Source organism: Filicampus tigris, chromosome 17 (assembly GCF_054856515.1).
Source record: "Filicampus tigris isolate MCC_2025a chromosome 17, RoL_Ftig_1.0, whole genome shotgun sequence".
Taxonomy (NCBI): Eukaryota; Metazoa; Chordata; class Actinopteri; order Syngnathiformes; family Syngnathidae; genus Filicampus; species Filicampus tigris.
Window position 1 is genome coordinate 14,090,090 of NC_141233.1, and position 24,976 is coordinate 14,115,065.

At 42.2% G+C, this 24,976-nt stretch overlaps 2 protein-coding genes across 9 annotated transcripts in view; one reads left to right on the plus strand and one right to left on the minus strand.

The window, feature by feature from the left end:
• Positions 1-786: 786 nt before the first annotated feature.
• On the minus strand, positions 787-11,596 carry puraa (purine-rich element binding protein Aa). Of its 2 annotated transcripts, XM_086012169.1 has the most exons (3): positions 10,986-11,596; positions 9,900-10,156; positions 787-5,416 (listed from the first exon to the last, which is right to left on the minus strand). In XM_086012169.1, the coding sequence occupies exon 3, from the start codon at positions 5,312-5,314 to the stop codon at positions 4,445-4,447; it is 870 nt and encodes a 289-aa protein (XP_085868295.1). In that variant the 5' UTR covers positions 5,315-5,416; positions 9,900-10,156; positions 10,986-11,596; the 3' UTR covers positions 787-4,444. The 2 variants fall into 2 exon arrangements, with proteins under 2 accessions (XP_085868295.1, XP_085868294.1); XM_086012168.1 differs by lacking the exons at positions 9,900-10,156; positions 10,986-11,596 and adding an exon at positions 6,875-7,129.
• nrg2a (neuregulin 2a) overlaps positions 6,410-24,976 on the plus strand; it is an 88,747-nt gene continuing 70,180 nt past the window's right edge. For 3 of the 7 annotated variants that reach the window (XM_086012161.1, XM_086012157.1, XM_086012163.1), the window contains exon 1: positions 8,672-12,559. In XM_086012161.1, coding sequence (XP_085868287.1) covers positions 12,136-12,559 — 424 coding nt within the window. In that variant the 5' untranslated portion in view covers positions 8,672-12,135. The other 4 variants (XM_086012160.1, XM_086012159.1, XM_086012158.1 and 1 more) reach the window with 4 other exon arrangements.

Below are 24,976 nucleotides of genomic sequence, written 5' to 3' on the forward strand. Positions count from 1 at the left end.
CATAGAAGCACACAGAGAACTTGCAAACTTCACAAGGAAAGCCAAAGCCTATATTTCACCAATCCTCTAAACTGTGAGGAAGATGTGCAGACCAGCTTGATTCTGAATACGGCTCGTGATTCTTACAATGTGTAATTAAACTCACCTCGAAGACAATCTCACAAACATCATGGAGAATCCAACATTTACGTGTGATGCACATTGTTCTACACTACACAATACTGTTCAGTACATCCAATCATGCTACTTTGTTCGATACTGTTCGTCATTCTATCGCTCGGCTCTTTATTTGCCCGTCATTTATAAACAAACACCGTCCTCTAGCGGCCAAGGCGAGGAAAGATGAATTGGATTACGTCACTTCAAAAGACAAAGCATGCTGCTGAACATGTTGCAGGAGCAATCATGACTTGGGTACACGTAGAAAAACGATTCCTTTCATTCAAATGCGTTATTACGAAGGCGGTAATTAGCTCATGTCAATGCCACGTCGGCGGTGTCACGCTTTACTGATCGAATTGATCTTCTATAATATGATCAAAGTTGGTATTAGAATATCAGAACTCACCTCATATTGATGCATTACTTCTACTGCTTAATGGCAAAAATGAAATAACTTGCCTGGAGGGAAATGTAAACTGATAAACTACAGTTTGGGGTAATATGTGTGCAACCCAACTCTAAATCGGGGCATGAACTGTAAAATTCTTTAATCTACTTAGACCTCTGCAGATACTGTTAAGTCTTCAAATGGTGTTCTGCACAGAAAGGAAAATAGCAACATCATGAGGATCAGAGATCAATGCTTTATTTTACAGCCTGTTATGACACATACAGTACTAGAATTATCTATAAGACGACGACACAAGTAATTGGCAGGTGTTTTATCCCCAATTTTGCATTTTTAAGGCTGTAAAATTAAGCTTTAGTCATTAGTATTGATGCCAATGTCAGACGTGGACAAATACTACATCAAAATCAAACATACTCCCCCCCCCCATCTGTGAATAGTTGACATGGTATTTTTCCTTCAACAAGAAACATGAAAATACATTTATTTTGAATATAGATTCTCTTCTATCGGGCAAAATTAAACTCAAATTTTGTCAAATATACATACACTATATTTCATGTATCAAAACAAAGATGAAATGAAATAGATAATGACATTCTCGAGATAAAACTATTGGTGTTTTACAACCGGCATGGGAAAGCAAAGTGCTACACACAACAACCACTGAAGACAGTTCACCAAACTGGAAATGAAGACTGGACTCAAAGCACCTTGTCTTAGCTCAAAGCTGAATTGGTGATTTCAGTTTACAATTTTGTTTTTCATTCAAACGCGTTTTATGTTCCTTCAACGCTAGTCGCCATTCTGGCAGTGGCGTTGTTTTTTCAAGTTATTGTGAACTGCTTTGACCCAGTGGCTGTTATGACCTTCATTCGACCTCCGTACCCCTCCAGTATGGAGTTGGGTTTTTTTTTTTGAGTGCAAATAGCAGTTTACAACCCCTTCACTGGAAATAAACATGGAATTCAGCCACATCTTTTCAAATAGTAATTATATATTTTAATTGATATACATATATTGCCACAATTGGCACATACGATATTGCACACAGTCATGAAATGTTGCACATAAAAAATATATTTTTTGTGGGCGAAAACATTCCAGGAGTTACAAATAAAAATAAAGTGGAATAACGCTGAGAAGGTAAGAACTTAAAAAAAAAAAAAAAAAGACATGCTTGCTGCTCCCCATTAACTGAACGACCGGCAACATACATGACTACCTAAAAGCCAGAGCATATCAAGAGCGGGTGAAGGGGAAGGGGCTGCGATGAGGCTTGTCAACAACTATTTCCAATCATTTCATCCCACTGCTCTTCCTACTCTTATGTGCTTGGTGCTAACTCCTCTGCATCATCTTGCATCAAGGTGACCCCCCCCTCCCCTTCCATGTTTACATGTAGGCCGATACCTGGATGGCTGGGGAATCGTGTTAAGTGGCGGGAATAGTGTTAAGTGGCAAATGAAGGATTCGAGAAGGAAGGACAACGCCTTGTTTTAGCACCATGAGTCTGGGCCGAGACACAAAAAAAACAAAAAAAAAAATGGAAGAAAACGGTCATTGAAAAGAAGCCAAACTTGCGATCCAAAGCACCAGGCCAGCGTGTAAGCATGCGGAGTGTGTAAGGCACCAGGTTGTTTTATATGCTGAAGAGGATGCTCCCAGTAAGCTTTTACCATATATAAGGTGGTCAAGGACAGTCTAGTTTGCTGGTTTCCAGTCAAATCTAAACATCACGGAAGCAAACGCTGAACTCACTGCTGAGGTAAATAGATCTGATTGTTGCCAGGTTCTCTTAACATGACTGGCAAAGAGTTTATAAAACTGCTATCACACATCTATGAGATGCGACAGAACTGGACAAGAGCCAGTTGTTTTCCGTGTGGCAGCCCAAGTATATCATCACCGCCCCCGGGAAGATGTGGGCCAACTAAAGTGAAACATTAGCCTTTTTTTTTTTTTTTTTTTAAACACATAAATACCGCAAATAGCCGTAACAGATCTGACATTTATCTGCCTTTGTAAATACAGAGAACCGAATGAAGGCGCTTTGTATAAAGGTGTCCCAAAAGTCACTTATATACACTTGCATTTCATTTTAGGTATCAAACAGACGTGATGCCATCAGCACGACAGGTTAGACTTGGCTCAAGTCATCTTGGAATGACAATCCACAGAAAGCGTCACATAACTCCTAGAGCAGGCATTTGCGCCAAGCCACGGAAAGTCGATTCCGAGGGCTTCCCTGGAACTTAGCGTCAACGAAAGCTCAATTTATGTTTTACCAGCACTGACTTCGGGTTGTCGAGCGTCTTCAACTTCTGCTTGAAGTCTCAAACAGCAGTCGCGTACCCGACAAACTGCCCCCAAAGTCAACTGGCTCCCAAAGTCTAAGCGGTCGAACGCCGATGGCCTCACGTCCGTCTCAATAAAGCCTGAAAACAAAACTGGAAAAAGGGACGCTTACATTGGCTTTGGGGACACTCTACTTTTCAAGACGGCAACGATTGCGAACGATGGCTGTCAAAATTCACTCCCGCGGTGTTACGGCATCGTCCCACGTGACAACTTTCACCCATTTGCTGTCGTTTGTACAGAACAGCGAAATGAAACAGAGGCAGAAAAATGCCGGCTTTTACAGGCTGTGTAAAAGGGGCTTGTGTGTCCATATTAGCCCTGCCCGATGGGACTTCACGGACGCAGAAGTGAAGCCCATCAGGAAGGGCACATGTGGTCACAGAGACGGACCCTTAAGCCAGGGGTGCCCCTTTAATTAAAAGGCTCCCCGGTAAGTGCGATGGTAATCATTTGACTTCCACTACAACATCACCAAGCCGTTGGATGGACATCACTCAGTACTCAAGGAGTTGAGCTTTCGTGCAATACAGGCAAAATATGGAAGGGTCCTTGAGACAATATTTTGAGAGACCAACGCAATCCACTTTTAAGTGCAGACAAACATGCAGCGACAGCATGCCTTAATTGGCACCATTTAGACATTTTTACGTTCGGGCCAATTGTTCATTTCTCTGCATTTGCTACATGTTATTTCATGACTATGTATTTAGTACCTTTGAACCCAACACATCGCATTAACCACGACACACAACGGCAGTCTAATATATCCATTTGCATGGCAACAATTTCAACTGATAAGATTTGCTTCTTTGAATGCCTCGGTCAACACGTCGAGAACCACTGACCAATATTGGTTTGATTTTGATGCAATAAATATTGCACAACAGAGAGAGAGAGAGAGAGCGCGAGAGCATTTGTTCCTTTTGAAAAAGTGCATGACATCGAACCAGTTTCCAAAGCAGGCCAAGCCCTCATTTGATTTGTGTGTAAACACATTTCTGGTCACATGTACATAAGATGGCAAACACATGTGAGCATATTTGTTTTGTTTTGTTTTGTTTTACAAACCTTCTGAATTTTGGTTTTGGAAGAATAAAGAAAAGAAAAAAAAGAAAATATCATTTGTGCTGAAGTTATTAGCTTACATGGAAATGAAATGTTTACTCTCAGATCCCAACACTGCAAACACTTTTTTGTTGTTTTTAGCTTTCAGTGGTACAAAAAGTTGTTTTACTCTGTTAATAAGGGAAATAAAGACTCCATATCGTTTATCAAGTAGGAAACAATGTTCAAACATGTTATTACTTTGTTTAGCAGCCAGTTACTGTATTAATGGTGGATAAGTGGGCTAACATCCAGCGATGAGTGACAACATGTCAGAACTGTCTGCTTGTGGTGGGTTCTTATATTTGTGGGTGATGCTCCCTTGGAGTTAAACCGTTACAGTTAGATTTCTTTCTTTTATACAGTAGAGTTGATGGTTAGATTTCTTGTTACTTTCACGACTCTGTTTCAATCCTCGTCCCCATCGTCCGCCTGCACCTCCTCCTCCTCCTCTTCCTCCTCCTCCAGCTCGCACGCTCGCTTCTCCCGCTGCTTCTCCTGGATCTTCTTCATCTCGTCGGCGTACTTACAGAACGTGTTCCCGAACTTGGACCACACTTTGTAGGGCACCGTGATCGAGTTGCGGTACGTCGGCTTCACCTCGGTTACCCGCATGAACACGCCGTACTTGTTGGAGCCCACGTCGAAGAAGAAGCGCTTGTTGTCCACAGTCAATGACGAGCCTTCAGGCAGCTCCGCGGGCTCCTCCTCCACGCCATAATCGTCAATAAGTTTGGCCAAAGCGTCGCGAAACTCGATAAGTCCCTGGGCCGGGAGCGCGATGGTCTGGCCCTGCGTGGACCCCAAGCCGGGCCCCCGGTTGACGGTCTGCCGGACCCTCAGGAACCGTCCCCTCTGGTTCTCCTTTAGATCCATGTAGTACTTCCGATTCTCCCGCACCAGGAACTCGCTCTTGAGCGCCCGACGAGGCTCGTCCTGCAACATGCCCGGGTTGCTGGGACCCAGCTGGGCGTAGTGCTCGATGAAGTCCCCCAAGTAGTCACGGAACTCGACTGCCACGGACATGGAAAGAGTGAGGCGGCTCTTGTTGCCACCGGCCCCGACTTCGGCTATCTTCAAGAAGCGGCCTTTGGCGTTCTGCTTTACGTCCAAATAGAAACGTTTGTTTTGGATGTCAACCCGCTTGGACGCCAGCTCCTGAGTCTCGTGCTGGAAGCCGGAAGCCGAGCCCGTCCCGCCCGTCGCCGAGTGCATGGAACCGAAGCCTGGGCCCGTGGCTGCTCCTCCCTGCTCACTTCCACTGTCTCTGTCCGCCATGATGCTGCCTGCCTGCCTGCCTGCCTGCCTGCCTTCTCCCTCAGTCGAAACCGCAAACACTCGACCAGTCACAGTCAGCAACGCAGCTCTCGCGAGATCTGCCTAGAGGTACACAAAAATGAGAGGGAGAGATTAGCGTTCGGAAACGTCAAGTATACTGTACGTTGAGGTCGCCTTGAAATACGTGGCCCGTTGCTGGGATGCGTAAACGCGTCGGCCATATTGAATGTGGCAGATTCTACCTTCACTCTGGTCACGGTTTAGCCGGAGTCTATCCCAGATGACTTTGGGAAACAGGAGGTCAATTTAGACTTACTTTTCAATGAACCTCATATGCATTTTGTTTGGGAATATGTCGTCAGAGTACCTGAAGGAGCATTTAATTGTTCTACCTGTCAACGTACATTGCTGAGATATAGTTAATCAAAGACATTCGTTTTAGCAAATAATTACTGGACGGATTAAGTTAAACTTGATGCTTTCCCATGGCACACTTGTGAATAAAACTGCACTAGTTGAAATCTGTGTGCTATGCTAGTAACGCACTAGCTATAACTAGTGTAATTTCAAGTAACACTGCTAGTAAGACGGTTGTTCTACAATTCATATTACTGCAAACATCTAACTATTTAGAATGTCTTTGATTTGTCTTAAAATAGAGTTAAGATGTTCTTGTATTCTAGTATGCTTCAATAATATTGTAAGTCACTGTAACATTGCACAGATAGAACATTAACATTAGATGATATCATAATTAAATAAGGATACCTTTAAATCGTAAGATCAAATAAAAACTGTACCTAAATAAATGTTTAAAAACGTTTTCATTAATTGTAGCCGTATTGTGCTTTATGTAAAATGCAACTGTAGGCATTTTTTTAAGTACTGCACTGGATAACAAACAAGTTTAAGTCACTGTATCACACTTTGACAAACATTACCGTATTTACTTAAATGGTCAATACACCTGTGTAAATTGTATTTGCTGTAGAGTTTTGAGTGTTAGATGGTTAATACGTCGACAAGTGACACATTCAACATGGCGGTGACGTTTACCTATGATTTTGCGCCAAGGCGAGATCTATTTAAGTTGAAGCTCTATGTTAGCGTTAGCCACTAAAATGTCACCTGACATACTCCGGAGAAGAAGTTGCACTTTAAAAATGGCTACGACACGTCCGAGCAGTAAGTGTCCACCTGTACTTGCTTTTTAATGAGCGTTATCTCGGGTATGCTGTCGAATGATATACTCGCGTTGCCACCGCGTCGAGCGGTTTAACGGACGCTTTTCAAACGAGTCCCAACTCTGGCTAACCAGGAATGAGGTTAACTACGCCAACTACCTTATCACTACAAGTGCGAAATGCTTAAAAGTGCTGACACGAGTCGGGAAAATGCATTGTTTACCCCTGACATTAGCTACAAAGTAGCTAAACCCTGCTAAACAAATACAAGCAACGTCTCTCCCTCTACAATGTCAAAACGCACAGTTGACAGCACAGTAACCTCAGGTTAAGTAAGTAACAATGTGACAGCGAGAAATAAGACCAAACAACCTACCTGAATTTGCTACTTGGCAAGTTCAAATTCCTGACACATGCAGCAAGGCGCACAAAACGTCTGTCGCTGCGAGTGATCCCGTAGCAAATGCACGCATCTTTTCACATTAGAGACGAAGTGCTCTTGCATAAGTGTCTTGTGTGTGTGACGTTAGCTCTACGTGTTTTTCTTTTTAGTGTGTGAGCAGCGCGACGTGGATTCACAGAGGAACTCTAGCACGTGCACGGTCCCTGGCCTCTTCAAGGGAGGGAGAGAGAGGGGGGGGGAGTTGGACACGCATTTCATTCATTGGTTTACCACTTTTTTTTTTGAGGGGGGGGGGGGTGTCTGTATTTTACCCCGAATGGAGAATAAAGTTGTGTAACGAGACTCTTCCTAAAATGCATTGCCGTTAGAGACAGATAAATACAGAACTTTGAGCAATTACTTTTTTGACGATTAGATTGTGACAGTCCAGTAAAAAAAATGACTTGGGTAATTATGCTATTATATTTAATGACTTGTGAAACTCTTAACACAGTGTACTGTAAATATCCTAACCACAATAACTGTTCACGAATACGAATTAAAATGAATTTTGGAGGCGGGGGGGGGGGGGGGGGTAGTGACTGGTTTTGAAATCACATAAGGAATACTATTAGCCAAACTATATTAAAAAAAACCGTTAACAACTTGCAACAATGTATACTGTAAAAAATATCAACAACGATAAACAGTTATCTAATACAAATTAAATAAAGATAATAGCCCCCCCCCCCCCAAATAACAAAACGGACCCCGAAGATAATAATCAGCAAATTTCTGCTTTCGAACAGTGCCTTTTTTTTTTTTTTTCAGATCATGCAAGGGCTGACGCAAGACAATTGTGGCAAAGAAAAATGAAGCGCCCTTATTCTAGATGTATATGGGAATGGGATCATTTAAAAACCTAAATTATTAACCCTAAAGCACTTTTCAACAAAATTGGATAACGTGAACCGGGTAGCATAATGTCAATTTTTGAAGTTTTTCAGAAAACAAAAAACACAACTAAGTCAACATCTGTGGGTTGTGACCATGACCTGGATGACTGAGAAACTATACAGACAGCAAGAAAAAAAATCTTAAAAGCAAGCATGCACAATGCTATTTTTTTTTCCGTATTGATATTGTGATATTATGTTAAAAATGACACGGCTATGCTTAATGCTATCAGACGGAAGGTAAGTAGAAGTACCCGCAGACGCTGTCCTTTACGTTACTCTTTTTTTTTTTTTTTTTTACTATGGAAAAATAAACGTTCGTTTATTGCAAGGATTCGTTTTTTTTAATATTGTTTTTCTTCCTTGAAACACGTATTCATTCACATTTAAGGTCAAAGAAGGCAGCCCTCTGCTAAGGCTTGTAAAAAAAAAAAAAAAAAAAAAAAAAAAAAAAAAAAAAAACGGATCCAGATCATTTAATATTGACAAAAATACATTTTGTTTTCTTGGACTAATAGGACGTATAGCCTGTGTTCTCTCATTATGACTAGTTATTCTTTTTAAATTCGAATTATGCGCACTTTAAAAATGCGTATTAAGTAGCGGTCCTAAAAAAAGGCTCGTCGGCAGGCCCACTGGAGCATTTGAAAGAAAAAAACCCCAAACAAGCTACAGTAGTTCCTTTTTTTAGTTGAACTATATGAATGATTTTTTTTTTCTTCTTTCTTCCATGACAGCGTTTATGTAACCTGGAATGGATGTGTCCAACCTGAAGTTAGAGTGGCCGCCCTGCCTGCCCTGAGCATCATCGACAGGCCGCAATGTACATTAACCCTGTCATGGAAGCGTGCTTTCTTTCCACGTTCGATTTGTATTTTAGGGTCTTGTTTGTGCCGTGATAAAATAAATAAAAACAAAATAAAAAACAAATAGCTTGTATGCACAAATAAAATAGCACAAGGACTTGAAAAAAAGTAAGACCCCCTTTAGCATTCTCGGTATGTCTCAAAAGGTTTGAATATACCAGCATAAAACATTAAAAGCACAGTTCAACCACATGCTGAAGCGGCCATAATGCAAACACAACTTAATATTTAGTGTAAATATTCTCAATTGAAAATGGATTATATTTTGACGTGAAACATTTGGCAGGAATCAACATTTTAAAAAGCTTGTATTGGTCAGAATAAAACAAACAAACATGACTGTATTCAGCAACAGTTTATCTATTCATACATATAGTATTTTGTTGTATATTCGTTTATCTAAAGGCCTTAATATTTTAATTTCTATCTCGTGTTATGTCTTTAGAGCTATTTATGGTTTTCCTGTGCAGTATTTAATTGCGATCTGCACAGACTTGTATTAATTATATAGACAGATGACGTCTCTTCTTTGTTGCTGGTTGATCGGCTCTGCTAACGTCACAAAAGGATTGTAGATATACGACATTAGACAAGTTGAAAAAAAAAAAAAAATCCGAAAACACAAACAAATCTAAAACGGATAATAAATGACGACCTTCCACCCCTATGGTTCATGAAAACAAAACTAAGCATAATTTGACATTTTTAGTTAGCAAAAGGGGCGGTATTTTTAAACGTATTTATCTTTAAGCTGCACTTTTCCCGGATTTTTAAATGAGTAGATTTGGTTTTGAATATCCACCCCAATGACAAAGCAGAAAAGTATAACGCTCATCCGAAACAGAAGCCGCCTTGAAAAAAAAAAATACAAAAAAAAAATAAATAAATAAAACGAATTTCCAACTATTTTCCTCTATGTTCCAGCAATGTCCCATCACTCGTGTGTCACCCCCACGGCTACTTTTTTTTTTTTTTACGCAAGGCAGCAGCAAAGTTTTCCATAAATATCACGCGGGAATGTTGCATCCGCGTGAGCGTCAGACGTGCTGGCCGTGTATTGGTTATGGGTGAACTCTGCAAAGCCTTACATGCTAGGTAGGGGTGCACATTAGGACGCTGTCTTGAAAGGCCACGGCGTAGGTAAATTGCGTTGGCGCTGCAATAAAGCGCATTTCCTTCCAGGCTGTTTCTCCTTACCAGTTTGTACCTCCTCAAAGCATCGACGGCGTGCGGCGGACGAGCTGACGGGACAAGCCGCACATGAGGGCCTCTGCTCGGGGATCGCTTGGTCGGACGCGTCGGTCTGCTGGAGCACACCTCCCAAGATGGACCAGCAACGGCGAGTCGTGGCACAGAGAGAGCGACACAAGCACCAGTAGGCAGGCGCCGTACGCTCCTTCCCGTGACGTCACCACGCACTACTGCCAGACAACTCTGGGTTGTGGCGTCCTCTCCTGGTCACATTGAGGAATTGCAGCATCGCCTCTTGAATTCACAGGTATGGACACGGATGATCATATTCCTGATTGATTTTCAATAACAGTTAGGATCTACAGTGTTGTCGGTCGTCAAATGTTTCTTTATTTGCCATTTTGGCTATCGGCAACCAAGCAAACAATTGGGTTAAACATAACATAATTTTGGGTCCAAAATGGACCGATCCACTAATTGGGTCAATTCGACCCACTTTCTTGTGTTGTTTTGTACAAAACGATCCATTTTTGGGTTGTTTTCTGCAGAAATTTGGGTCAAATTGACTCTAGTGGATCAGTCCATTTTTTACCCCAAATTGTGTTATTTTTAACCCAACTGTTTTAGAGTGATATACTGCATATATACACAAATATATATGTGTACAAATATGTATGTTGTTCAATTTTGACTTGACACCAATATCAGTTCAACTATGTTATTGTGGTCATAGCTTGCAGAACTGCTCTGCATAATAATATTTTGAGACATACACTTGTGCCGTGTCACACACATACCTGTAGTGTTTGAAGAATATTTCATATAAGAACAACATTTGAAATGGAGCATTATTGTCTTTGTCAAGACAGAATTGACATTAAATAGAGGCGTGGTACAGCCTGGACTAGTGAAAATCACTGCTCAAATCTGTGGACAATTTAGAGCCCGACTTTCATGTTTATGGAATGTGGGAGGAAGCCAAGCATGGAGATAACATGTATAATCATCTTTATAAATTCGTATACAATGTACTTATGAAGTTGATCATTTAGCATGAGCATACTTGTTGTGTGAGACTGAGATGCTGCCCACCTGTTAAATGTTCTGAATCCAACACCTGCTCTGCATTCACGATGTCATACACGCTCCGGCCAGAAGATGTCACTCTTGCAGATTCTTCACAGTACAATTCTGCATTTGCTGAAACGAAACGGCCTACGCTGCAAGCCTTATTAGCCTCCAAATGTTGAAATGGCTGCAGTTTGTCGCTAGAGGTCTAACTATATGCATTAAAAATAATTCCTAAGCATTTTGAAAACTAATTTCCAACTGTTGTAGTTCTGTGGCATCTGTTAAGATCCCGTATCAATACTGAAAAAGTCATGGCAGCACATGGCTTGTATGGAACTCTGTTACGCACCCCTAATACTCGAGTTGTTCGGGGTTCAGCACTGTTAGTGATGACAAACTACATCACAGGACCCGGGCATGGGATGAGTGAGGAGATGGAACCTGTGGTCCTTTGGATGCATGCACACCTCCCATCCTGCAATCTTGTGTGACGCGCCCCCCTTCCTCTCCCTCCTCCTCCTTTTGGCAATCTGGTCCATTTTCTGTGGGTCTGTGGAGAGCGGGGGGAGGCGGAGAGAGCCGCGGTGGAAGGCGGCGAGCAGGACCACAATCATGTTTTAATCCTCGGAATCAACCCTGTGTGCTTTTTCCACCCCCCCCCCCCCACCCATGCTTCTGAGACTCGAACGACCAGAACTTGTGGGCCCACTGCAGCATTTTGGCGTCTTTTGTTGCTTCAGAATCCGCGGCTCTACCGCCCCTTACCGCAACATTTGGGCAAAGATAAAAGAGTCAAGGCTGCCATGGCAGCATAGGAGGAGGCATCCTCAGCCAATTGCTCGTTCCTCCCGTCTATGATGCCTTATTGTTCACATTAGACTGGATTTGGGAGTCAGCATCCTTCTTATGTCGCACCGCCGCACGCCGACCCGTTGGAATTAAACGGGGATCAAGCAGCGGATCCCGATGGCATGGACACTTGTGCGAGGTCCGCCGCGCTGCCGAGCCACTGGAGCCCCCTCGCCGTCTCCTCCTCCTCAGCCAGCCCAGCTCCGTCGCCATCGCCCCGCAGCCCCGAGAGCCCCGCCGCCGCCGACGCCGACGCCGACGCCGCCGCCGCCGCCGCCGCCGCCGCACCGCCAGCAGCCACTCACGAGCCACAGCAGGCGGCATGAGGCTTGAGTCGCTCGCACCTCTATCCATGCTGCTCATCGGGGTCTCATTCGCCTGCTACCCCCCGACTTCGGATTCCCTGCAGGACCGGGCGTACAGGTCGGCCGTGGTGATCGAGGGCAAGGTTCAGTCCGCGCCGGGGAACGCCTCCGCCGAGCCTCCGCCGCAGCCCGGCGTCAACGTCCAAGTACTGGAAGTGTGGCCCCTCCACAGCGGGGGGCTGGAGCCCGAGCAGCTCGTCACCGTGCTGGGGGAGTTCGGCTCAGAGGCTCCGTGCGCCGACGTGCAGAAGAACCGCAAGTACATCTTTTTCATGGAGCCCACCGAGGCGCCGCTGGTCTACAAGGCTTCATTTGCGCCCCTGGACACAAGCGGGAAGAGTCTCAAGAAGGATGTTGGCAAGATTTTGTGTGAGGACTGCGGTAAGTGCGCTCATGTAATGTGGATGACCGGCGAACCCGGAAGAAAAGCATACTAGCGCAGGTTGAGGGCTTTGTGGGTAACGTCTAGTTGAATTTGAGCTCCCACATAGCCGATGTTCTGTTTGGAATCAGCGGCCGCGTAGCACGTATGTGCCTAGCTTATAGGGGCGTCTATGCAGCAATTTTCGACAACTCTCGCAGGCTCCCATATAGCCCACATGATCAATCAAACTCTCTTTCTCTCTGCCCAACTGCATCACACATGCGCCTCGCGCTGTTGCTTGTGTGCAATTGCACTTTGTGCGAATCCAACTATCTGCATCCTGCATCCTGCCCCCCCCCCCTCCACTGTGGAGCTTCCACTGCATAGTTTTAATACCCCAAATGTCCTCACGCACATCGCTGCTCTATAACCTTGCTGTCCTATAGGACACGTTGCTATCCTAATGGGGCTTGGCCCCCGTTTCAGGACCCGGGACAGCGGTCGGTGCAGGCACACGATCACGTTGCTCCAAGCAAATTGCGTCCTAGGCTATATTTAGCTTCGCACCCGCTCTAATGCTGTAATAGCGTTCACTTTGACATAGCTCACCTTTGTCAGAGCCTGTTGTTCTATTAGGAAAGTAGAGAGGTGGTGTGGCTACTTGTAGAGTGCGAAGCTGCACTTTCCTGATATGAGCTCTGCGTACCACATTTGAACTACTCTACTATTTTATTTGGAATGATGTGATTTCATGTGCACAGCATAGGCCAGTGGCGTTAACGGGATGCCAGGTGTGGGTGGGCATTCGTCTTACCTGGTCGAAATCCAGCGTAGGGCTAGTGCACCTTAAAACGTGGTTTGTTTTCTCCTTAATTGAGATAACTTGTTGTTGTATTTGGGCTAAGCAAATAAAAGTTGATTTGATTTGACTTAGAAGACATTCGTAACTGAACAGTATGAACATATGCAGGTGACAATTTTTTTTTTTTTTTTAAAGATGAAAGCGGATGTAACAACACAAACAAAGGTTAAAACTTAGAACACAACCATAACTGAAAAGTATGGACATGCAGGAGACAATGTTTTTTTTTTTTTTTTGGTTTTGGGTTCTGGCATCAGAACTACAACCAGTTTTCTTTGGGTGGGCACTGACCCCCCTCCCCCGGTAACGCCCCTGGTATAGACACTGACGATGTCGTAGTGCAGTTATAGTTGCTTAGCTGAAACTGGTGGCCATTTTGGACAGAGTTGTTGGGGAAAGTTGTTTCATGTTGGTAAAAAAGAAACGACACTATTATTTTATAACCCGGTAACCCATTTCTTGCTTCAACTAATCATTCTGGGTAATTTTCACCCCATTGGATCAAAGTCTTGACGCAATGTGCTGGGTTTAAATCCTCAATCAAATGTGCTCGGTATGAATAATGCACATTGGCTCGTTCTCTTTTGGACCCAATGCTGAGTTTTTTACTCAACCCAATTTTCCTCTTCAAACTCTTTTAACCAAGTCGTTTTACGAGTATTGTCCGTCTGTATGTGCCCTGTCCAGCTTTCAGCAACACGGAACAGAATAAGCATTATTGAAAATGGATGGATGGATGTTGTAGTTTATTTTTGGTCTTCTTTCTTTCTTGTACCTACTATTTTCAAAATAAAGGGTCAAAGCAGGTTAAATTTGGTGGATTTTTTTCCCATGAGGTGGCTGATGTAATTTGCGCGTGTATCGTTTCAGTGCCGCTTGCCTTGTCGTACAAGAGAAAATCAAAGCTGAGTGATTTTGCTAGGTTAAGCGGCCTATTGATTAAACACAACACACTGCTGTTGATTGCAGGAGGAAGCACATAGATTCATTTCCATGCAAGCGTGCGTGTAGCGTAGGTGTACACTTTTTGGGGGGGGGCTTTACAATTTGTTTTGTATCCGAATTCAGCAGGTGTCCTGCCAGCGAGTGTGTGGCAACCTCGCGGTGATGTCTCAAATTATACACGCGGCGTACTCCATGCTCCTCGGCAGGCTAAAACAAGTCCCGGCTACTCAAATTATAGCGACAGGTCCTGTAACTGGGTTTCAAACAGCTCCTAGTAGTTGTCACTGTGACATCTGCAAAGGCCCGTAACACTGCATGAGAATGGGAGAATGGGAAGCAGATTTTCTTGTATTCCTTCATGATACCGGGCAATTTAAAAGTGCACGTCATTAAAAAAAAAAAAAGTCACATCCTGACATCATCTTGCATAGTCATTTTTACTTGGTGCTTAAGAACATAATGTGCCCTGTCCTGCTGCCTTCTTAAATTCTTAAATCCTCTTAGTTTGGACCCACGAGACATAAATGCTCCCCTTTTCTCCCTTTTGCCACACTCACTCCATTGCCCTGCCTTTTTAACTCATGTCCCAATTAGAGAGGTAACACTAAATGGGCCTTATTATCGCCTAAAATCTCCCAACAGCATATTTTTTTCCAAACAATTAATATTGCCAGTAACATGTTCAAAAACTCACCTCATTACCGGATTTCCGCATATATTTTTTTTTTCTTTTTTTGTTAACCGGCTCAGAGAGAGACAGCTAATTAATCGGGAGAGGCCTTTATTCGTACAAAGGCATTTTCATAATTACACATTGGTGCCTTGAAATACGAGCAGCCATTTAGCCTAATGCTAATCAAAAATACGCAAAATTCCAAAGATAGGCTAATGAATAGCATCCGTGTTGTGTTTAGATCACACTTTAAGCAATAGACATTTGAACACAGACAGTGTAGAGAGATCATATAACATTACTCACAGGCATATATTCTTTATCCCCCGCAAAGATCGACTAATATATGACTTACTGAGGAGTTCAGACGGGCTCCTTGCATTTTTTTTTTTTTTTTTTTTTTTAAATGGGAGTCTGAAACGTATTAATGGCATTTCCTTTCATTTCATTTCAAAAGATGATTTGAGATGTGAGTGTTTTGAGTTACGAACATGCCCACCGAACAAATTAAACTCATTTCATTGTAAAGGTCATTATAGCCCCATAGCGGGAATACAATACATTTCAAGGAGACGCCTATTTAAGGTGCAGCATTAATTTATATGAATGGGTGACACACCAGGCAATACAATGTTTATTTGAGACTATTTTGGCCACTGGGGGCAGGTTAAGGGTTAGGAAATACAGTAAGAGAATCCATGTCCAGCCCTAGGCCCTTGCAAAAATGTTCTTATGTAAAAACTGGTATGAAGCAGACCGCGACAGAGCCCAGACATTGTATCATCGAGGAGCTTATCTCTTGTGTAAGTCACCTCTTCACTCCACCGTGCTGAACTTTCTCTTCTCCCCCGTCAGGACATTTCATGACAAAGCCATTCCCAAAAGCTAGACAAACAGTCTATCCCCCGACGGTTTCTATTCCCAACCTACCTCCTCCCTTTCAAAATTCGGAGCCATCATATGTGTGATCGTCACGTCTCTTTTCCCATTTTCGAGGGGGGATTATTAGCAAAACATTGTCATTTCTTGGCCTTACACATGACCTAAACCCAAACATTGAGTCCAGACTCCACTTAGTGCTCAGCCTTGACGCTTATATATATATATATATATATATATATATATATATATATATTCCCACTCGTGCAGGGTTACACATGCTTCCCCAGTGTGTTAATCATGGGACTGTACGTACTGTACGTTTCTCAATATGATGCCCTTGTTGATGTCTGGCTCCCGAGGGCTGCCGAAAACAAAGCCCGTGCAACAAATTCATTCAAAAACAAAAAATATGTTATTGTGGCCTTATCCACTCACCGGCTACTTGCAGAGTACAATGAATTAAATGTATTATATGCATTAGGAAACAAAAACAAGCAAGGCCGAGTACAGCATGCTTGTTATTGTGCTTGTAGTTTAAAATGGTGTAGAACTGCACTGCAACACGAGGAGAGTTACAGTGGATATAAAAAGTTTACACACCCCTGTTCGAATATCAGGTTTTTGATTAAAAAAAAAAACAAAAACGTATGCAACATCATTTCACTTGTTTATTTTTACTTTCCCTTAAGAACATTCACTTTTTTTTTTTTTTTCGACAGTCGAGTCTTGAGTTTTATCTTGTTTACATCACAAAAATAAATGTCTTTTTTTTCTGACAGGGGTTTACAGGCCTTTTATTTCTAATGTTTTGGTCACCTTATTTAGCTACTTGAAGAGGTACTGTAAACCGCCGTGAGGGCACACCACTGCAAACTATAATAAACATATTGTCAAATGACTAGCGCTCTGCCAAAGTCAGCCAAAGGCGCTAATCTTTGTAAAAGCAACATTTGGATACAGCTGTTTTATTGGATCTCATCAATTGTGTCTGATATAAAACAATACCGCGGCTATAGTGTAAAATGATATGTATGACAACTTTGTCAAAACACCGTGAAATATTATTTAGTCTAGCGTATTCCCTCGAGGCTTTGCTCAATTAGAAGTCTGCCTAATGACACACATGCAGTTACTTCCAACCCCCATTTTCCACCTCTAGACCCCGTGGGGGAGACATACTGTATAGCTTATTTTTTTTTGCGCTGAATGCGTGCGCGCAGACAGGTGGGAGCGCTGACTCACATTTCTCTACCCAAAAAAATAAAAATAATAAAAAAAATAGCACTTAGCATCCGCTCCACCAGCATCATATTGATAATTAACAAACGCACAAATCATTATGATTCATCCGGTTGCTCACGAAGGCTACGCAGAGTCCTAGATGAGTTGAAAAGCGTTGCTACGCTCCCCCCCCCCCGCCCCCCGTCGTCGCAAATCCGTCCGCCGTCGCAGCCGCCGAGCCGAGCGCCGTTGTCCGAATGGAGAGCCTCCCTTCGAAAAGCCGGACTCCGGAGAGGAGTGCCGGTGAGGCTGTGTCGTCGCCTTGCGAGCTCTCCTACCAGCCCGCAAGGTTATCTGGCAGGAGTATGAATCAACACGCATCTACAGATTGCCCATTATCCTCTAAATATTACACTGAAGGGCAATTTCGCCACCAGTGGGTGATGGTGACAAAGGTGCTCATTTAGTGGATTTCACCTCGGAGATTGTGGCCCAGCGCAGGATGTTTGCTGAGATAAGGATGATTGAAATGTTTATGACTGCCAGTGCTGCAGTGCCTCTTGTCCGGGCTAGAGATTGAGGCTAATGGGAGTGACCAGCCGGGAGCGCAGATCTCTCTCCATTTAGGTTGATACTATAGCTTTGCGCCCGTCGTTTATGTTCATTCATGTAGAATCTCTGTCGTCGTGATCTTTGCTTCTCTGCTGTTGCAAGATAACTTGATGAATAGGGGAAGAAAGAAAACTGGGCCATTACGAGTCGCTGCCCCCTCATTTTCCCGTCCCCGTTTCACTTTCGCCGCCATTTGAAAAGAGGGATGCCGCCGTTATTATATAGAGAGCATCTTAAGTGTCTAAGACAAACTTTTTTTTTTTTTTCGGCAAATTCACCAATGATAGGTGTCAAAAAGGAAATGTGTGTTGAGAATGCAAGTTTGAAAAAGCAATCGACATGCTTCAGATGCTCAAGTGCTCAGCTTCTGAATGTATGTAGAGGAATTAAACAAGAAATCATATATTGTAATGAATGGGTGGGGGGTGGCTATGTTTCTGTTTGAACTGGCTGAGGTCAAAGGTCACGTGGGTCCATGTTTTTCGTCAACTCCCTCATTTTTGCAGGTTTTGAATAACACACTTTCGTTTGGGACTGTTTTTTTTTTTTTTTTTTTTTAGGTTTTTAATTAGTAGCATATTTTGGGGGGGGCAAAATGTCATTGTTTCTCTGATAACTGAAAATGTCAATCAAGACTGAGCACTGTTGTCCTTTGGTCATTTTTTTTTTCACAAAAATTCCGTGGCCGGCAAACCACCCCACGAGGTGTGTCAGAAAAGTTCCAGGAGTGGTGTCACGAAAGATATATTTCAAACCCAAACTACAAACTATTCAGTGTGGACCAGGCGATCATCGTTTGAGCATCTGACAGTTCCTGGCGTAGAGGAAAATCGCCATGCAACCCTGCTACTCATCCCACCTGGCACCATGTGATTTCCCCCCAAGGGGTAGACTTAATCAATGGGGGCCGTGTTGAAGACGTTGATGACATCAAGATGTTTACAGGGATTTATGAAGTTGTGGCAGAGAAGGCTGGGAAAGGGCACTAGGTTTTTTTTTTTTTGTTTGTTTTTTTTTTAAAATAAATGTGAAAAGTTGCAGTTTAGATTTCAAAATATATCTTTTGAGACGCCAGACCCGAAACTTTTCTCAACTCCTGACACATATCGTTTAAGGAGGGATTTTTGCAAAACAGACGCCTAATGCGAGAAGAGCCTTTAGCTTTGATTTAGCACATCGCAATTAGGCACGTTATAAAAGCTTTGGACATCACACAAAACCGAAGTTATCACTCCCTAAAATGGATCTTAGTCACCGCACCATGCATGGACCTTAAGTACTTGCACTTTATTTCTACATGGGTGATTTAACAAGTCTTCTGTGGATATTTTTTTTTTTTTCTTTTTTTTCCCACCAGCTTGAATGTCTGTTAACATGCCCTTTGATTTCACACGCGGCAAAGCAATACTTTGGATGATTATACATTTCCATGCTATAATACAGACATAATGTCTGCGCTTGTGGGAAATAATGGGCTTACCCCAGGTTCAGCCCGGATAAGAACTATGAGAACACGTTTGAAATGCCAAGCGCTTTCAAAGCTGCAATCCAATATTAAATTAATCGTAGGGAGTGTGACACGTAACTATAAAACACTTCAGTGAGGTTTAGAAAGAAGTGAAGGCATTTGTTAAGTAGTCACGACGAGCAGGTCTGCGCGACAATTATCTTGCGTTTACAGTAGAATGTACATGTACTTATTGTTATTGTAAATGTTGTTTAGAGAGTAACACGTATTCCTCCCTAAAATCCTTTCTGCATGTCCTGCTACCGATGAAGCAACACTGCGCTCGGCTTCGGAACCATCCATTGGACTGAAAAGAAGGATTGTGATAGTGTGAAGGCAGATTAGTGTTACAAGTAGTGCATAACGCCCTGATTTATAATCTGCTCCTAATCTCGATATTGAATTAATAGAAAGGATGAAAGCTGCTTTCGGAACAGTAAAACCGTTTTGTGTCGTGCATTTTTATTTCATGGGAGTAATTTCGGTAGTAGTTCACATTTTAGGATCTCAGTATCATGCTGTGTAGTAACGACAACCACAATAATAAAACACGATTGAAACGAATACCTCTCTGATAGTGGACATTTAAAAAATCTATACATATGTTTTCCTATGTGCTTGACCTTATTGGAAATAAATAGGTCATCATTGGGAATTATCTAGCTAGGTTAATAGGTCTCAGGCTGCGCAGGATTGCTACCAGTGACTGCAATATTTATTACTGCACTTATTTTTGAATTTCTAAATTGAAGTGAAACCCTACACTACGCCACTACGTCTTTTATGTTGGAATATCAAAGGTCTGCATAACTCTTTAACTCATAACGGCACGCCATAACAAAGTCACACCCACTTTATTTTACTACTACAAATTTATTACGGCAATATAATTTAATTAAAGCCTTGTAATAATCAAAAGTAAACATGACCAAATATCAAGTAGAAAAAAAAAAAATGGTTGCGTTCACAATTAAGATAAAATCATTTTTATGAGGAAAAAGTGCAAATATTTAGGCCTCGGCCACTCTAGTTTCCAACCTTTTTTCTGCTTCTCTGGCGATGAGGTGGACTCTTGAACCCACTGAAGAATGTTGCCTTCACCACCATGAGGCAGTATATGATCAGGATCAGGGCGCACTAAAAAGTTGCAAAGGATGGGCCTGTTGGGAACGTCAGCAGTCGTTTGACTCGCTGAGCCACACTGACGAGGCCACAGTCGTTGCTCAGTCCAGGAGATATGCGCGGGATAACAACCGTGAAATTCGCTGCCATTTGGACGCTTCTTTGCTCATCAGAGAAAGTCATATTTCCATTTTCGGGGGCCCTTGCTGTTAGTGTTGCAGTCGGCTATAAACAGATATGCTCCTGTGACTCAACTAACGGTAATGGTGTCCCTCAGGGACGAGCAACCCCGGACACTTTTGGGCCGTCGCCAAAGAGATCCGAGTCGTTAAGTTTGAGAGTTTGGATATAAATGTCAATGGCTCACCTCGCGTCTGCATTTCGCCAGAATACAAACTAATTTTACCTGCTGCTATAATAGCAGCTGCCATTTCCAAACCTCAAATAGGCAAGAGGACGGTGTCATTTTTATAGCAAGGTCAACCTTCGTCATGTTTGTTAGAATCGAAGCGGATCCACGTTTGTGGCCTCGTTTCGAACTCGAGCGCTGTTAAATATGCAAATATGCATGCGCAAATACGCTACAAAAACGGCGACCTTTGCTCCGCACACAAAATGTGCCACGAACAGATCCACTGCATCCTCAATGTTAACCGTGTGCACGGAATGGCCTTCTACTCTGCTCCACGTGTGTGTGTGTGTGTGTGTGTGTGTGTATTTTGTATCTTTACAAATTGTGTCCTCCTGCTTTGTGGAGGCAGTTATGTTTACCCCGCCTTTTGAATCATTCAGTAATTTGCAGCTATCTTGGGCTGCAATACTCTTTCTTCACAGACTGCAGCTAGTGCATGTAATTAAATATTGAAAGCATTTTTTTTTCCCCCGCTCTGTACACAGCTCAAGAGGTGGTTTGATAAAATTAACCCTTTTAAAGAAGAAGAACACAAATGATGGTTCAAATAAAAGATGGTTGGGATGATGGAAAGATTAAATATAGTTGAAATTTCATTTGAAAAAAATGACTGAATCTTGACAGCTTGAAAAAAAAAAAATGTATGCACCATAAAAATCTGACCTTCTCTTCTCCTGATGGAAAATTGTATGAAAACGTTACATGTGTTTAGAATTTATTTAAAACAACCACATAGCTTTGCCTTGAGAAAAACGGTTTGGTTTAATACTAACAAACAATGCAAAACATTATCGGCGAGCTAACGTTTAGCATCGACGTGGCAGTCTTATAATGTTTTAAGGCACGGATATTTGAACACAAATGATGCACGGACAATATAACAATAATCACAGGCATATATTCTTTATCCTCTGCAAAATGAAAACTAATAATACTGCAGATGACTTCCCTTACAGTAGTTGAGTCACACTTTTTTTTTCTCGTTTGGCTCTAATACGGTACCAAAAAGAGCCACGATGAATTAATCATGATGTACAACTTGTTTAATTCTTCACATTCTATTAATAGTTTAATAGTTTTCTTTTTAAAAACACGTTTTTTCTTGTTGTTTGGAATGAATTATACCTGTGTCTCAAGGCACCGCAATATATTCAAATAAATAGATATAGCTAATCTGTTTTTTTCCCCCAATAACTAATAACTGCAACTCTTTTTATACTGCTTATTTGAAATATTTAGCCTAAAACAACCAATAGTGGACACAGCAATAAGTCAATATGGTAAGTATGAGTTAATAGTGAAGTAAAAACAAGGCTTTTTAATTTCTATTTCCCCATATGATTTTTTTGGGCAAATCATCTGTTCCCTACTAAATATTTTTAGTTTGATTTTTGAATGAAAGACGAAATTCTCCAGCTCTCAATGTGAACAGACTCACTTCCTTTAAATTATGTGTCCTGCCAACAAGACTAGTGACAAAACCTTGAAATCTGCCAATAATTTCTTCACCTTTAAGTGTAGTTGCGTCCGTTTACATCTATCGACAGCTTCAATTATGAACCCCTATACACTGTCTTTTGGCATCTGGATTGAAACATGGCATCACTGTAAAAAAAAAAAAAAAAAAAAAATGCAGTATGCACCATTTTTTAATGCTCAAAAATCTTATTAAGATGCTGGGTTAAGATTCTGGCATTCCAAATGGCACATTTGATTTCTTATAAACAGCATGTCCATAGCACCAACTTCGTTGTCAGGTGTGTCTGTCAACATTGTTTTGGTACGGTTTAAAATTAGGCTATTGCTCAGTCCCGGGAGGGCGGGTTAAGACGCCGGGCAAACATTTTACGCTCACCATTACGTCAATCGTTTTAGTAACACCAGGAAAAGTACATTCCTTAACCGTCTGTGAACTTTGTTTACAGACAACAACAGGCCTCTTCAACCGCAGGGTGTCAAAAGGCTTCTATAAACAGTCAGCCATTCAGTTAGTTTGATTTACAATTTAAAACGACCTTGTCGATAATATTTTGAAATGACTCAGTTGCGGATGTGAAACCTCTCAGTGAAGTCCGTAAAAAAAAAAAAGGTTTTCCCCGGAGCACTCTCACTCACCAACACTATACTGTACAATGTTCGTGTGGCAAATAGCAGCAAACTTACATCATCTGATTTTGAATTTATGTCTTGTCTGTGTCAGAAATCCTCCATTAGCCAGGAGGAGGAAAGATGGCAATGAATCAGTTTCAACTTGATAGCTGCCAAAATCTCTGTGACAAATAGTCAATAATGAGCCAGATGTCGCATACACTTTTGTGTTGTTGTTGTTGTTGTGTTGGAGTGCGCGGGACGTGCGTTACAAATGTTTGCTTGGTACGATGCTTCTCCTTTTAGCGTGGTCAATGGTCCAATAGCAGGTAGTAGTGTGAGTGTGAAGGACGCCTCTGGAGATAACCTTTCACTGCACGCTACCACACTGGCATTAATTTACCACAGAAGCCATTGAGATTGTCCTCCGAATTCAAACCGGTGCCTAAAAATAATGTACCTGCAGCTAGCGATACAGTCTAGCAGCCGGTGATAGGATGATGAAAGCAAACAGACGCCGACACCTTACTGGAGATTCGTATCCCGCGAGCACTAGGTCGCCACCAAGGACCACATGAGTAGCTTCTGGGCCTGCGCGAAAAGTAGCTCACTAGTAATGGGACATTGGAATTTCCTGGGAATGTTGTAGAAGTGAAAATGTAAACACTTGTGATTTGTAGTCATTAAGAATTGCATATTCCCATTTATCTGTTTCCTACTATGTTAAAGTGAAAGTCAACGCAAACATTTTTTTTCAAGAACATGTTCTACGAGGCCAGAGTTGAAACGGGGCATTCTGATAAATATTGCGTTTGTGGAATAAATTTTAATCCACTCGTTTTTAGACATATCCGGGGGCGGCCATTTTGTATTCTGTCGACTGAAAATGACATCACAACTGCTCACAACGACCAATCACGGCTGACCTGTTTTCTGAAGCTGAGCTGTGATTGGTCGTTGTGAGCAGTTGTGATGTCATTTTCAGTCGACAGAAGACAAAATGGCCGCCCCCGGAGATGGCTAAAACCTTATAATTTATATTCCACAAACGCAAAATTAATCAAAATACCGTGTTTCAACTAGTGGGCCTTCTGAGAACATATTCTTGAAAAAAAATTGTTTCGGATGACTTCCGCTTTAAATCATTGTTGATCATTATTGTGAGAAAATATTACCATAATTGATTGATTGCTTTAAATGCCATTTATCCATTGCAGCCACCCCAAAAAACAAAAAACAAAAATGGGTGTAAATTACCATGCTGTAGTATTTTACTTAAAGACTTTTTTTTTTGGGGGGGGGGCGGTGTTTTCCACACCCAAAGAACTCTGCAAAAAACGCTGATTAAAAATACATATTCCAAGAAAACAGGGCAATGTGGGGATTTCCGATCCCTGTTCGAAAGTGTATAAAACAAGTAAATACAGTCTTGCCATAGGTGCTATGCTAGTATTTCCATTTATGCAATGCAAAAAAAAACATTATGAAAACATTATTTCATGAACCTTTCTTTTTTTTTATACATTCACTTGCATTTTGGACAAATGAAGGGTTGTGTCGCACCCACACGTATCGCCTGTCGTGGTGTACGTGTGTCCCATCAGCAACACTTGCCATTGTTTAGGTGCAGCAACCAATTGTGCATTAGGTAACCTTGTGTACGTGTTGCTCCAGGCTACTTGCGTCATCTAGTTTCATCCGGTGCCGGTTTCGGTTTGATGGTAGACTGACCTAAATCAAACTCTTTTTTTGTTTTTGCTCAAGTGGTGGCCATGTTGGCCTCGACTGGTACTCTATGATAATGCGCTTTGCGGTGGTCGCGCCTCTTTGCAACGCCCTGCAAAATGATAACAAACTGTATCACAACAAGGTAGTGCCCTGTATCAAAATAACTTTGAAAGGAATGCAAGTTATTTGAGCACTTCATCTCCTTTCCAGATCTGTGTAGATGCTTGCTCCTGATTGGGTGTGATTTTCTTTCATTACGCTATTAGTTCTGCAAATGCGCCATCAGTCAGTGTTTGGCAAGCATATGCACGTTTTTAGACGCTCGAGGAAGCGAGCCGTCGTTCCTTGTCGCCCTGGCAAAAATATCAGACACAAGCAGAGT